A 16,855-nucleotide genomic window follows, 5' to 3' on the forward strand; every position below is an offset into this window, starting at 1 on the left:
TCGACTCAAGAAGCTGCTGTTTTTGCATCAACCTCAATTCATATTTTCTTTTTTTTTTCTTGATTATAAAAAGAGGAGGAAAAAAAAAGATGAATACTTGACCCCCTCCCTATTAATACATCGGATAAAATCTGACTGAGGCCTAGATGCTCCTCTCGTCGTCTTTATGAGTTCGAAACTTATTTTCTAGTCGTGTTGAGTATATTAATAGAAACCAATATTCACAGATTTTGAAGAAATTTAGCGACAACTGATGACGTTGCGCTCAGATTGTTGAAGGTTCAACCTTGAAAATTTATCCCTGAATTATTTCTAGAATTTTCAGTCGGAGAGGTATTTTGATTTTGATTTTTTTAAATCAGTTTTGTAGGTGTGGAGATTTTTTTCTTTTTTTCGACAATTCGTCGATAATTTGCAAAATGTTTCGTATTGAATCTTTAGGCTTGCTCTAGTTTTCTCCTGATTTTAAACTTATTTCGAGGTGAGTGCGTGGATTTATAGCTCGCTAGTTATAGTCGCTGCGCGACCCAATCTTAGTCCTCTTTCGTTATTAACGTTGAATTCTTCACTTCCCGGTTTTGCATGACTTTTCTGAAAACGAAACTGTTGGGAATTTTTCTTTGAAATTAGGGGAACGTTTGATAAATTCGATTTTTTTTGACGGATGTAAAATATTTAAATAAATATTTATAAAAATATGAGAGAAATATTTACAAAAATATGAGAGAAATCTTTTTTTAAAACAATAGGAAAATAGTTACAAAAATATTAGAGAAATATTTGCTAAAAAGGAATATTTACTAAATTATTAGAGAAAAAAATTCTTTGTTAGGAAAAAATTCGAAAACTATTTTATTAAATAAAATAGGTTTTATTTTTCTACGTTTTAATTATTTTATATTTTTTTAAATAGATTTTTACTTAACTGATAAATTTAGAAATTAGAATTTATTTATTTGTTTATCTACACGAAACAACGTCACTATTAAAGTTTGCCTTCAGTTCAGAAAGAAATCAATACGATTATTTTGGAATAATAATATTTTCGTGTAGGTATCTCTGATCGAGTGCCAAATTTTTCCAAAAATTAAAAAAAATTTTTTTAATAATTAATTCACCTTGAATTTTGCTAAAAGTCAAAATTTAGATACTTTTCATTTTTTTTTTTCAATTTTACACTTGTTGATAGAATTGTGAATAAAAAATTTTACAAGTAACGAATATTTTATTATTATTAATAAATAATATAAATAATAATTAATTAATTCGTTGTTAGTTAATAAATATTAGCTTATTAATTTTTTGTTAATTAATTTCTAATTTTATCAGTTAAAAAATCTATTTAAAAAAGTTAAGTAAAAATTCTTGATAATCTTTATTAATTAATAACGAAAAATATTCATTTACATTTTTTAAATTGTCATCAAAAAAATATTAATTTTCAATGGTAGTAAAAAATTAATAGTGAAAGTAAACTTAATTAGTAGTAAAATAAATAAAAATAGTAAGAGAAATAATAATAATAAAAATTTCAGCGTTTTTCAAGAGTGGGTTTCATAATTATAAAAATAATAAAGTAATAAAGATAACTCTGTTTTTTTTCGATTTTTAATTTTTTTTTGTGCTTTTTGTTAACAAAACAGAATATTGCCAAAGAAACTAAAAAGAGATTAGTTTGTAAATGAAACATTGTTCTATTTTTATATTGACGGAAACTTGCTTGATTCAATATCTTTGTTATATTTTTGGCAACTATATAAGATGGGGAATTTCTGTGAATTCACTTTTTCAGAATGTTTCACTGCGATGTTAATATCTTCTTCAATGCTGGTTAATGTAATTTTATCTGTTTAAAAAAACTATAATTTCACTGAAATTTTATTTTGAAAAAATTATTTGTCAATGTTACAGAAATAATTTTTTTATTTAGAAAAAATACAATCTTACACATTTTTCTTGTTACTATTTTTTTATTATTATTATTATTGTTATTACACTTTTTTATATTTAAATGTTTAAATATTTAAATATATTACTATTTAAATAATTATTGAATTTTAATAATAAATTATTAAATACTCAAGATAAAGATCACAGAATTTTAAACTTTCATGTTTGTGAGTAAGAAAAATATTTGCAAAAAAAAATTTAGTTTTTTAAAAATAGTTATCGAATATTGTTTTTTTTTGCTATTTACAAGCTAAAGAGGTCAGTAACATTATGTTCTCAATGTTTTGACCGAAGAGCAGACAGTTTTGTTAAAAATATTTTTAAAGCAATCGGAGAACATAAATTCTAAAAAAGTAGGAATTTATTTTCTTTTAATCAGAATTTTCGAGGTGAATTAATAGTCAATTTTTTTTTTTTTTTATAAATTACTATTTCAAAGGAATATTTTTATTGACAGCAAAATATTATTATTTTTTATTATTAATAATCAAATCTTTATTATTAATAATAAATTTCGTGAATAATTCCGAGAAAATTCAAACAATTTTATTATTAACAACAATTTCGTTAGCAGTAATAACAATTTTTTTATTAAATTAATTAATTTAATTATAATTATAATTAGTTAATTTAATAAATTATTACTATTACTAATGAAATTGTTTATAATAATAAAATTGCTAATATTTCTAATGAAATTGTTACTAATTTTAATAAAATTGTTCTTATTATAATAACAACTTAATTTATTAATATAACAAAATTAATAAATTATGAAGAAATAATAATATTCGTTAATATAAAAATATTCCTTACTTTAGTAATTAAAAAAAAAAATGTTCCGTTTCCGTTTTGTCTATTTAATTATATGTAAATTTTAAATTTAACTTTCTGAACTTTCCGGGTTTAAATATAAACCATTTCACACGTATTTTGAAACAAGAATAGTTTTAAAGAGATTGCGATAAAATTTAACGTCATTGATATTTCCACTTATTTATACTCTTAAAATTAAATTGCCACCTTTTTGGTTTATTTACACAAAAAAAAAAGAAATAGTTTTTTTCTGTTTGTAGATTGAGCGACAAGTTTTTTTTTGCTTGAGAGGCTTTTAACTGTTTTTTTTCTCTCTCATGTTGAGCAGTTTAGAAAAATGTCTCTCTTATGTTAAGCAGTTTGGAAAAAAAAGTAAAAAAAGAGAAAAAAAAAGAAAAATATCAGAAAAAAGAAAAAAATTTGAAATAAAGAAAAAAATTCGAAATAAAGAAAAAAATTCGAAATAATGAAATATGAGAAAAAAAGAAAAATGAGAAAAAAAGAAAAACAAAATTTGATGGCAAATAAAACATTTGCCATCAAATTTTGTTTTTCTTTTTTTCTCATTTTTCTTTATTTCGAATTTTGAAAGAAGAAAAAATTTTTTTTACGTAATTCTCCTTCTCGGCCTTCGCTTTTTCTCACTTCTTCTCTTTATATACCCTTTTATCTTTCTCTCGCGAGATTCTGCGTCTTTTTTCAATTCTCTCCTCTCCTCGATTCGCTGCTCTTGTTCTCTCTCCGCACACGCGTTTTCACGAAGAGAGGAGGACGGCGGCGGCGGCGACGAGCATTATTCGTTGGAGCAAAGGCAACACACAGAAGCAAAAGTTAGAAGTAGCAGCAGCAGTAGCAGCAGCGTTAGCCAGCCTGATTATTTTTAGTACCATGAGTATTTGGCGGGGCGAACCGACAACGATCGGCTCTCATCGTTGTCGTATGCGTCGACGTCGTCGTCTTCATCTTCGTCATCGTCATCGTCGTCGTCTTCGTCGGTCCTCGCGAACATCAAGTCTTGACGGTTCTCCTCCTCGTCGCGACACTCAGTTGCCACTCTCTCACACTACTCTCTCTTTGCATTTCATCCCAAAACAATCCCCCATGTTTTCATTCTCGTTATGATTCTTCATCTAAAGCCGGTGTTATTATTCTTCATCATCGACAACGAGGTTGTCTCATCGTGTCGAAATCCTCATCGCGCGCGTCCCTGTCGTCGCCGTTACGAGAGAGGTCGAACCTCATTTATAAAAAAAAATTGAATATTCTGTTGATATTTTTAAAGAATTGAAAAAAACTTGAAAAACAATTGAAAATTTAATTCGTGAAAAAAATTTTTATTATAAAAGTTTTTCTGTTAAATTTGAGTTATTAATAAATTTTTCCTTAATCAACAGGATTTTCCAGAGTGCGAGAGTGATTTTTCAGTGGTGTCTTCATTTTTTTGTTTTTTTGATGGCTTTGGATGTAATTTTATTTCTCTCGGGCGAATAGAAAAAAAAATCTCTCCTAATGTTCATATTCGCTTCGAGGGACAATATGTCAACAGCTCGGCAAGATGCAGCATCAACACCACGTCGTAATCGATACACGAGGTCATCGACGAGTGTTACTCAATTGTTGAGCGATTCCTGTACAAGTCTCCTGCAAAGATTGACCACACGAGTACGGGGGCCATCAACAGCCACCGAGAATTTAAATAATTCCGAGAGAAAGACACCAATTTTAAATCGTCGTGCAAGTACAAGAAGTCGTTTCGAGGACAAGTACACGGCAATTCTCGATCGTTACACAAATTATCGTAAACGTGACGACGATCATTCGCGACGTGATGCAACAACGCCAAAGAATCGCGATGAAAAAACCCTCGAACCATCAGCACAAAGAACAATTGTTAAGAGTCCAAGAGCAAGTGTTTTACTCAGTGAAAAAGCATATCCCTACGTCACTGGCGGCAGTACAAGTACTCGAACATTTCAAATTGATAAAACACCCTATCATCAATATGGAAGGCATAAATCCGGTAATTCCGAGTCGAGACGATACAAAAATCGACCGAATAGAAGTGGTAAAAGTGAACAATTAGAAGGCACATCCCATCCATTGAGAGAGTCGAGAAAAACAATTGATGTTGATACGAAAACATCGAAGGCATTAATGAGAAAGGATTTTGCACGCAAGGAATTGGAAATGAGGGAATTTGTACGTAAGGAATTGGATAAACAGGAAACTGCGCGTAAAGAATTGGAAAAAGAGGAATTTCTCCGTAAAGAATTGAATAAAAATAACAATAATAATAATAATGATGATGTTGATGATGATCCAGAGAAAACACCAATTGCTAATAATGGAATTGAAAATGATGTTGATAATGATCCGGTTTTACGTGAGAGGGAAGCGCGAAGAAAAGAAATACAGAGTTTAATATTGAAATATGCCGCATTGGATGAGGTGTACAATAAATTTGGAAATTCTGGCGAGAAAGAAGAGCAGAGTACTGCCGATAAAATAGCCAGCAAGTATCAGAAGAATAATTTAAGGAATGAGAATAAAATCGCGAATACGAGCAATAACGACGCGGAAACAGTGACGAATTCGATTGTAAGTTGTCGAAAACGCGTGAACGAAAATCATCGATTTTTTTTTTTGATCCGCCGCATGATTTATTCATCTCTCCAAGTTTTTTAAAGTATTTTGGTTTTTACCCCTTTTCTCTCTCTCTTCACCCTCTCATCAAGTGTGAAATGAAAGCATTTTTCTATTGGCAAAGGTTTAACGGATTTTTCATTTATATTTGAGGAAGAATCAGATTTAAAAGTTGGTTTGATTAATTTTATTCTCTTTGAATATAAATAAGTTTCTAGAGAATTTATTTTAAATAGGAATTATAATTAGTTTTAAAAAATTGAATTTCTGCGAACAATTTTATTATTTAGGAAAATATTTTAATTACGAAGAATTTCATCAAAATTTTTTGAAAATAATTGGATTTCTGTCAAGAATTTTATTATATATAAAAATAATGGAATTCTTGCGAATGATTTTTATTAAAATTTTTAAAAATAATAGAATTTTTCCAAACAATTTTTTTAATATTAAACTGAAAATAATTGAATTTCTAAAAGGAATTTTATTATATTTATAAAAATATTTGAATTATTATAAAGAATTTCATGAAAATTTTTGAAAATATTTGAATTTTTGTGAAGAATTTTATTATTAATGAAAATAATTGAATTCCTACAAAGAATTTATTCAATTATTTTCAAAAATAATCAAATTCTTTGAAAAAATTCAAATAGTTTAAAAAATAATTTAATTTTTAACCAGAAATTTTGTTAAAATTGAACTGAAAGTAATTGGATTTCTAAAAACAATTTTATCCAAATTTTTTAAAATACATAATAGAAGTTCTACAAAGAATTTTATTATTTTTTAAAATAATTGAATTTTTGCGAAGAATTTTATTATTTTTTAAAATAATTGAATTTTTGCGAAGAATTTTATTATTTACGAAAATAATTAAATTTTTGCGAATGGTTTTTATTAAAATTTTAGAAAATAATTGAATTTCTAAAAAGAATTGTAATATTTATGAAAATAATTGAATTATTGTTAAGAGTTTTATCAAAATTTTTGAAAATAATTGAATTATTATAAAGAATTTTATCAAATTTTTTTTATTTCTGTGAAGAATTTTTTATTAATGAAAATAATTGAATTCCTACAGAGAATTTTATTATTTTTTAAAATATTTAAATTTTTGCGAAGAATTTTATTAGGTACTTATGAAAATAATTGAATTATTATAAAGAATTTTATCAAAATTTTTAAAAATAATTGAATTTTTATAAAGAATTTTATCAAAATTTTTGATAATAATTGAATTTTAGCGAAGAATATTGTTATTTTTTAAAAATAATTGAATTCCTGAGAAGAATTTTAGTTATTTTTGAAAATAATTGAATTGTTTTCAGGAATTTTATTGAAATTTTTTGATAAAATGAATAAAATAATTGAATCAATTTTAAATAATTTTCTGAAAAAAATTTTTAATTTTAAATAATTCAAATTTTAATAGAAATGAAATTTTTGTTATTAATTTAAATGCGAAGAAATAATTTTTATTTAAAAAATCACGAAAATATAACTAACTATTTATCTGATTCTTCCTTATGAACTAATTTTTGAAAGAAATGTTTTTACATTTTTAATTGAAAGTTCAGTTGATTATTTTTGGGATTTTCGTCCTTAAAATTTACAAAAACAAAAAAGAAACTTGACAAATTAAAATATTAATTTTCCAAATATTATAATGAATTAATAATAATTTTCCATTTTTTACTGTCGAAAGAATTGTTTTCTTTATTATTCCATTTAGATGTTTGTTTCTCTTTTCGTTTCTATTTTTGTTTCGTTCTAAACTAAAAAAATTTGTTGAATATTTTGTGATTTAAGAATTTTTTTACAATGTTTACATTGTTTATTTTTGTTTATATTGTTTATTTTTCTTCACATTGTTTATTTTCGTTCGCATTATTTATTTTTGTTTTAATTAAATTATATTAAATTCTATTTAATTTGGCAAATGATAAATTCTTTTTTGAATTTAAGGAAAAATTGTGAATTCTATGAGTCAGTGTCTATTTTCAAAAATGTTTTCAAGCATTATGTTAAATGTTAAATAAATAATTTTTGAGACGAAATTTTGTTTGATATTTTAACCGGGAGGGTATTTAAATTATTTTTAGTGGGTTAAAAATAATTTTCAACAATTTATCTCAAAGTAATTAATTATTTATATTATTTTTGGAAAATTAACTTTTCGGAAAGAGGAAATCTCAATATTTTTATTTGTCTTGTTTCTATTTTAGTTTTTCTTCAAAATTATTTTCACATTTAGAAATAAAGTTAGTTAATATATTTATTATAATTATAAAAATTAATTAATTAACTTTTGACATTTTTTCACATTTTGCAATGAAAATTTGCAAATTAAAAATAAATTTAGTTTTTTTCTTAGAAAAAAAAATATTTTTTGTCTCTTTTTCTAAATGTGAAAATGGAGAAATTTATTCATTGAATTCAATATTTTAACCCTTGGAACGTAAATCGAAAAAAGTAGAAATTTAAGAATATCTTCAACAATAAACTTTAATTAAAAAAAAAAAAATTATTTGCAACTGAATTTTCAGAGTTTTCTTCTTTTCGCTATTAATAATTTTTGAAATATTTTCGCTGGTTAGATTTATACTAAGTTTATTTGAATTTCTTACGTATCGCACAAAGTTAAATCAATTGATCCTATATAAACGACTAAAGTCCAACATAAGATAAACATGAACTTTAATTAATCGTTTAAACATTTTTTTTTGTTACCAATCGGTATCTTTAAATGCGTTCAGAAACACTGAGAAATTAAAAAAAATTCAGTTAATTGTTCTCTACAAATTTTCCAAACAAATTTTCTTTCAAGAAAAAGGTTTTTTGACATTCTTTTTTTCTCACAAAATTTACTTATTTTCTTGTTAACAATGACGAATTATTGCTTTTCAATTAATTTGGGTAAATTTTTGAAAATCATTTCCATTTTTTGGATCAATTTTGGAAAAAATGAAGTGTAAAGAAAGTTAACTTTTTTTTATTCTCGGCTAAATGTTTTTTTGACATATTAATGAATTGAAAGCAACAAGTGTTTTTATTAATTAGCGTTAATGAATAATTAATAATTATTAATTATTGATTTGTTAATTGTTATTAAGTATTAATTATTAAAATTAATATTTATTAATTACTACTAAGTATTAATTATTATTATTAATATTTATTAATTGATATTAAGTATTAATTATTATTAATATTTATTAATTATTATTAATATTTATTAATATTTATTAATTATTATCAAATATTAATTATCATTACTATTAATTTGAAAATAATTATTAATTATTAACGTGAAACGTAAAAAAAATTCGTGAAATATTTTATAGATAGAAAAAATAAAAAAGTCAAGTTATCTTCCAATAGTGAATAATTTTTTTCTCTCGGTGTTTTTTTTTCAAAAAGAATCGACACTATTGGTTTTTATTGTGACTGGAAAATATTGAATAAATTTATCATCGTCTTTTTCAGGCGAGTGTCTCGGAAAAAGAGGAATCCGTTGAAAATCATGTATGTGTTTACATAAAACACTTGTTGCTTTCAAACGAGATATTATCCCTCGTGACTTAATGAGGTCACGTGGCCCCATTTCGAACGTTATATTAAGCAGAGTTCGACTGCGAATCTATCCCACTTTCGACTAAAACTCTTCGATTATCGTAGTCGACCTTTGCGTCGCATCATGGCACTTTTTTTCTTTTTTTTTTCTTTTTTAATAAATAAAAAAATATTAATTCCAATCAGTGGAGGATGTTGTCTAGATGTCACGAGATGATCACTTTGTAATGTGTTGCCTTCGATTATAATTCGCTTATTAATTTAAATTTCTCTTTGGACTCGAAACGAAAATAATTATTCTTCGAATTTTTAATTTTTCGGAGCTAAGTAGTTGGAGTTTCTTTCTAATTTCTATTGTCTTCTTTTCCAAAATTTCTTTATTTGTTAATAATTAATGATAATAGGGATATTTTTTATTAATATTTATTTATTTTTATTAATATTAATTGTTATTAATTTAATAACAATTATTTATTTCAAACCATTCGGGCCGATACGAAAAATTATTATAATGTTAATAAATAATATTAAACATCTATTTTGTATTTTTTTTATTTCTTTTAATACAAGAATAATTTCTTTTTAATCGAAATTTTTATTTAGAATGTTTTAACTTTTGTATTGTGAATTAAATTTTTTTTCTATTTTACTAATTTTTTTCTTCTATTCATTAATTTTCTTTCTTTTCTTTTTTCTTTAAATTTGTCCTATTCGGTGAATTTTACATAATAGTGAAAAAAGTTGTTTTTGGGGTTATTTGGTACAGTTAAAATTGACAACTGGGTTTAAATTATTTACGATCGGGAAATTATTCAAAGTGAATTTTCACGTTTCACAACCTTGACATTAGCAATTATGCGCGCAACCTCGAAATTTTGGCAACTTGTGGTCTATGAAATATTTTCTCTCTCTCTCTCTCTCTCGCTCTTTCTTTCTTCTCTAGAAGACAGTAGAATATTTGGAATTTCGTTAAAATTTTCATTATTTCCATTTTGAATTTATTCACGCTTTGTGAACGCGAGTGAAACATTTTCACGGAGTATAATTGTTTTTTTTAGTCTTTTTTTACTTTTTTTTAATTTTAAAGATTCTTTTTTTAATTCAGTTTTAAGTGTTGAATTATTTTCTAGTCAGTTGAGTTATGAATTTCTTGAAAATGGTTAAAGTGTTAAATTCATTGTGGATTTTGAATTCGATAAATGTACTAAATAGTTCATCAAATTTATTATTGACTGGTGTTGAATATGAAAATGAAAATAGTGTCAGTCCTTGTGAAATAAATAATATGAAACAGGTATGATGGCTAAAAATTACTTTAAAAAAAAGTTAATTAAAAAAATTATTTGACAAAAATTAAATTAATTAATTAATTAATTAAAAATTACTTTGAGAAAATATAGACAACATTCTCTATTGTTTTTCGCTTGTCTGGCAATTTTATAATTTCACAATTTATAATTAATTCACGCATTTTTTTTTAACTGTGGGTTTTCCCCTTTGAAAAGCAAACTTCGATAATAATTAATGATGAATCAGAGTTTATTATCCGATAAGAGTAAAACAATTGCATCACTAAATGTGCTTCTTGTTCTACATTCATTTATTTTTGTACGTTACATTAATTGTTGTTTAAAATTTACTTTTAGTTATTGTTTTTATTTTTGTATCAAAAATTTGCTACTGTAAATTAAAGTTCATTTTTCCTTGAACTTGAAAAAATTGAAAACAAAGATTTATTCTATTTTCTTATTTATTTATTATTTTTTCGTAACGAAAAATATTTTATTGGAATTTATTTTATTTACAAATTCAATAAAAAAAAAAATTATTTGGAAATTTATTCTTTTCTTAAATTTGCTTTAATTTAAAAAAATTATAAAATTGGATTTTTATTTGCTAAGAAATTTATTTTTTGAAACTTGAATTATTTATTGAAGAGAATTTTTAAAAATAAATAAACTTAAAATATCGTTTTGATTTTTTCTGTTTTACTTTTTAAAGGATTAAAAATATTTACAGAAAAATACGTAAAAACTTGTTATTCATTTTTTACAGAATTTTTTTCTTTTTTTTTTTACTTATTTCAATAATTGAGGCCTTGGATCCAATAACTCGCCCGACGCTCGAAGACACGCGCTAATACCAGTCGGGTAGCAGTGAGTGGCCCAGAGGCGCTCACTGCTCACTGACTGGCAGTTGCGCGTTCCTCCGAGCGTCGGGCGAGTTATTGGATCCAAGGCCTCAATTGATTTAATTTAATTTTTATCTTAATTTAATATAACAAATAATTCAATTCGATAATTCTGTAATTTTTATTTTATAATTCTGTTCAGAATTAAAAGAATAAAATAAATTTTCAAGTAAAAATGTAATAAAGTAGAATCAGTAAAAAAAATCTAGAATCAATTATTTTATAATTTTTTTTATATTATTTTGATATTATTATTATTATAATTATTTATTATAATTAATATAAAATACAGATTAGAAAAATAAAATGAAATTTGAAGATTAAAATTACAACGCAATGGAAAAATAATTATACAATGAGAAATGGAAAATTTGCAATGTAAAGGGTGGAAGAAAAAGATGATTTTTGTTTTGAGAAACAAAAAAGGAGAGAATTGTGTGTGATGGTAGTTTGCATCAATTGGAACACGATAATTTGGAACGCGTCGTTAAATTTTAAAGTTTGTTGGCTGAGACTTCTCGTTAAGAAATTGTCGTCTTAAAGTATCGTCTTAAAGTATTTGGCATCGGATAATGATTACTTAAGAAAAATTAATTATAAAGCATCTACCAACTGCTATTCTATATTTTCACCCTAATGTATAAAATTTTGATTTATTAACGCGAATGCTTTTTTTTTTAATTTTACGTGTCCAGCTGTAAAAAAATTGTTTTCTACCTTTTTAACTGAATTTATTTTTTATCGTTTGTTTATCACTAAAAAAAATTCTGTTCTACTTATTCAATCGAATTTATTTTGTTACCATTTTGTTTATCGCTAAAAAATTGGTTTCTATTTTTTATTAAATTATTTGTTTATAAGTAGAAAGTTTTTTGTTTACGTTTTTAGCAGAATTTAATTTTTAAGGAACAATCCTAGAAAAAGTCGGAAAAGGTTCATTCAATTGCTTGCAATATTTCGAATTTTAAATTTGGAAAAACAAATCTTTAAATAAATTTTGATAAAAGGGTGAAGAATTTAATTTTCAAGTTTTTGACGAATTGACAGTAGCATTCGGATAAAAATTACAATTTTCTGCGTCAATAATAAAGATAAAGAATTTATTTAACATAACCTAAAATTTAACGAATATTACTAATCTTTCTTACTGACAGAAAATTGTAATTTTTGTTCAAAATGAAACTTTTAATTTGTTTGTCAATAAAAAAATTTTGTTTTTACCTTTTTAACCGAATTTATTTATTTGTTTAAAAGTGAAAATGTATATTTATTTATTTAAGTAAATATTAATATTTTTTCTTATTTTTGCAGAAAAATCGGGACAAACTACAGAATTGGTATTGGGCTCGTAAAACGCGAAGTTGACTGCAGATGAAAATTGAATCACTGAAGTTGTCCAGCTTGTGAAAATTGTTCTGCAGACAAATTCACGTCTTACTTAACTGAATTTTAATTCTGCAGTTTTTTTTCCTATTTTCTAACAAAAAAGAATCGTTCTCTATTGAAAGTAAAGAAAAAATCGTTTACCGATTCACTTGAAGAAGTGAAAAGATGTTTCACTTTAGTTAAAGTAATCTAGTTACTTTAGTAGTTTAATTAAAGAAAATTAGTTAAATTCTTTTAAACTTGACAAGAAACGGTTTTTTGTTACAGAAACGAATTGAAAAATTCGGTAACAAGTTTTTTTTTATTTGATACATTGAAAAGTGAATTTATGGAAAGATACGAAAATATCGAAATAGTATTCTCGTTTTTCGAGAATATGAGGTGTTTTTACGTAATTGTGGGTATTTTCTCCTTTACATTGCAAAGAATGAAAAATATTTGTATAACAGGCACACAAATTGATACAATTGTTTTTTCGTAAAAATTCGTGAATTATTTTTGTTTCTTTTTTTTGCAATCATCTATTCAATCTGCATGCTTTTTTCACTAAAAATACTGTTAATGAAATAATTCCTCTACAAGAAAAAAAAAACTACAAGCACGCATTTACTTTTTTTCCATTAATAATAACCAAAAAAAAAAAAATTTTTTTTTTCTATACACTGTTGTTTGTTTGTTTGTTTATAATAATATCTACACGTAGTTTTATTGTCTTAAGTCAACTGCTTTGACTAAATAAGTTCTGAGCAATTAAGATACATAATAATAAGATACATATAAATATATATATAATAAAAAAAAAAAAATAAAAAAAAGAGCGCTTTGTGCCGATGGTAAATTCGTAAACCGCAACTCTCTGACTTGGCAAACCATTTTGCCCTCTCCCCTTTCTCTCTGATTGTTGGGTTACCATCTCCGTTGTTATGGAATGGAATGGAACGGATTTTGGAACAATGGATTGATCTCAATGGTTTCGACTCGGCCGCACACTGATGATGACGATGATGATGATCGATGACGATGATGACCACCACCATGATGACAATGATGATGATGATAATCGAAAAAAAATTGGGAAATTTATTTCCCCCACTGACGAAACGCTCATCAATTTGTAATGTCTGGTCTTTTTTTTTTTGCTATATTTTGTCGTCGATTTTTTATTTGATTGAATTTCTAATGAAAAATCATTCGGCGAAATATATTTGTAAAAAAATATTTAATTTCGAATATATTTAAAAAAATATAATTGACCATTTGGACATTCCTCGTTGATTGAACGACATTTACAATTTTGAACAAACGTAACGTTACTCACGACGATAATTGACAATTTGACAAAAAATTTGACATTAAAAATGAAAAAATCAACAACGTCAACAACAACTGGATTGGCCTGCGACAACGACGACAACGACAACGATGCGGCGATGCTGTGGACGTCACGCAATTCAACTTCTTCTTCTTCTCCTCCTCCTCCTCTTCTTCTGCTACTTCCATCCATTCTACTTCTCGGTGTGTCGAACTACTTGGGGGATTCTGAATCGATTTGGTGTGGTGATTGTGATACCGAAATCCGTTAACCGACAATAGAGCCCACGAGCACCCTCCGTCGAGGATGACGAAGACGGCCACCTTATTTACCAAACCGGCGACATCCTGGCAAATAGATGTTCGTGAATACGTGAATACACTCATTGTAGTAGATTTAAGCAAGCCTGAGATCGATTTCATCTATCGATCTAATGGTGACTGCAGTACTTCCCATTTTTCATTTTTTTTTTCCTTTTTCTTTTTCTCTTTTTCACACACTGTTCATATTGATTCTTGTTTTTTTCATTATTTCTTTCTAAAGGAACAAGTCGAGGGGAATTTTTTTGATTTTGAATTTGTAATTTACTTATTTGTAAATAATATTCAATTAATTTCATTTTTGATGAAAGAAAACGAAAATTTGCTTTGTTTTCTTTGTTTTTGCGTTTTAAGAGTAAATTATCGAATTTTTCTGGAAAAGTAAATTTTAGGTTCTGTATTTTTTTTTGGAAACGTAAATTTCGATTTTTTTATTTTCGGGGACATTAAATTTTCGGTTCTGTATTTTTTTTTTTGAAAAAGTACATTTTCGGGGAAAGTTAATTTTCGCTTCTATATTTTTTATAAGAAAAAGAAAAATTTTCAGGGAAAGTAAATTTTTGCTTCTATATTTTAAGAAGAAAAATAAATTTTCGATTTTGATTTTTTGCAGATGATTTTTGAATTGTCGAAGAAAGTAAATTTTCGGTTCTGAATTTGATTTGAAAAAAATTAATTTTCAATTTTTTTATTTTCGGAAAGTAAATTTTCGGTTCTGTATATTTTTTGAAAAAGTAAATTTTCGCTTCTATATTTTTAGAAGAAAAATAAATTCTCGATTTTGTTTTTTTGCAGATGATTTTTCAATTTTCGGAGAAAGTAAATTTTCGGTTTTTAATTTGTTTTGAAAAAATTAATTTTCAATTTTTGGGGAAAGTAAATTTTTGGTTCTGTATTTTTTTTTTTTTAAAAAGGTAAATTTTCGATTTTTTTGTTTTCGGGGAAAGTAAATTTTCGCTTCTGTTTTTTTAGAAGAAAAATAAATTCTCGATTTTGTCTTTTTGCAGATTTGTAAATTTTCGAATTTTTTCTTCATATGAAAGAAAAATTTTTTATTTCTGTATTTTCAGAGAAAGTAAATCTACGATTTTTTTGTTCTGATGAATTATTTTTTTCACTAGAATACGAAATTTTAATTTGACAAAATAGAGAATTTTTTACGTTTGAAAATTCTTAAAATACAAAAATTGCGCACTTAAAGTTTCTTTCGAAGAGAAGAGAAGAAAATTGTCTCATTTGAAATTTATAGAAACGTTGAAAATTTTATTTTAAAGATTAGAAAATTTATTGGTACGTCTCTCTCTTTCTCTCTTTTTTGGCACTGTCGCGAATTTTTATTATTAATATTTTAATAGATTTTTTCGAAATGTAAAAAAGAATGAAATATTTATTTAGTATCAAAAAATTCAATTGCGATACATTTTTGTTTTACAAATATAGGAGAAAAATACAAAATTCAAGAAAGTAAAGTTACTCAAATTTGTAAATTTACAATTTTCAAGATCACAAATAATAACTTGTGATCTTGAAATTTTCTAAAAATACTTGAACGTAAAATTCGTTTGCCTTGGTACCATTGAAGTTTAGCTCAAAAAATGTTTTAACTAAAAATTATTTTAACTAAAAAAATATTTGAATCGAAAAAATATTTAAACCAAAAAAGTATTATCACTAAAATATTATTTTATCTTCCGAAAACAAAATTAATTTCTTGAACTTGTTCCTTTCATTTTTCTCGACAACACATTTTCTTTCTTTCTCTTTCTCTCTTTTCCTAAACTGACTATATTTTCAAATATCCTCTTTTTTCAATTTTTCTAACAAAGATACTTTTTCTATTTTTTTCATTAATTTTCTTTCTAATTATTTTTTTATTTAAAGAATTCTTTTCTTCCTCTCTTCTTTTCTTTAACATCTTTTTAATTTTTACTTTTTCGTTGAAATTTGTTTCTCATTCACTGAAAATTCACTATTTTCTTTTAAATTTTTCTTCCCTTTTTTCTAATTCTATTCTTTTTTTCAGTCACATTTTCACTTATATTTTTCATATTGTTTTTTAATTTTTGTTTCTTTTTATTACAAGTCTGTAGTCCTTGTACTGCGACACGATAACCCAACACACAAACAAAAAATTGCCTCCCCGCGCGATTATCATGCAGTCTCGATATTCTTTGTTGTAAATCACAACGAATCACTTGACTAAATTTACTTTTTTCATTATTCAGGAATAATGTATATCGCGCTCTCTCTTTCTCTCTATTTCTCTAGTGACACGTAATCCCTTTTTTCAGATGGTGACAATTTTCCATACACCGCGATCTTCGAATTAAAAGCAAAAAAAAAAAAAAAAAAAAAAAAAATAGAAAAAAAAACAAAACTGGAGAATAGTTTTGATGATTAAAAGAAATTAACGTCATCTCGAGCTGGGTTATCGACTAGCGAATTTTAATGAATATATTAATTTTGAAAATAAATAATTTCTTGCCGATTACCCTCTTCGGAATGGCGTTTTATTTGTCCACACGAAAAATGCATTTGCTCTGGATTCCTCGATTTTTTTTTGCATTATTATTGGTTTTTTTTTTCTTTTTTTTCTCTCATTGTAGTAATTAAGTTTGATTAATGTGAGACAGAGCCAATGTTGCCTTGCGTGTCGCATTG

General features: G+C 25.3%; 1 protein-coding gene across 10 annotated transcripts in view; it reads left to right on the forward strand.

Moving 5' to 3' along the window:
• LOC122507117 (serine/threonine-protein kinase Doa) overlaps nt 1-16,855 on the forward strand; it is a 47,762-nt gene that overhangs the window by 25,316 nt on the left and 5,591 nt on the right. For 9 of the 10 annotated variants that reach the window (XM_043619666.1, XM_043619667.1, XM_043619671.1 and 6 more), the window contains one exon: nt 14,156-14,234. In XM_043619666.1, the coding sequence (XP_043475601.1) occupies nt 14,156-14,234 (79 nt within the window). Of the gene's footprint in view, nt 1-4,262; nt 5,365-14,155; nt 14,235-16,855 lie in introns of those variants that run through there. The other variant, XM_043619665.1, reaches the window with a different exon arrangement.

Source organism: Leptopilina heterotoma, unplaced genomic scaffold (genome assembly GCF_015476425.1).
Source record: "Leptopilina heterotoma isolate Lh14 unplaced genomic scaffold, ASM1547642v1 Lhet_45, whole genome shotgun sequence".
NCBI lineage: Eukaryota > Metazoa > Arthropoda > Insecta > Hymenoptera > Figitidae > Leptopilina > Leptopilina heterotoma.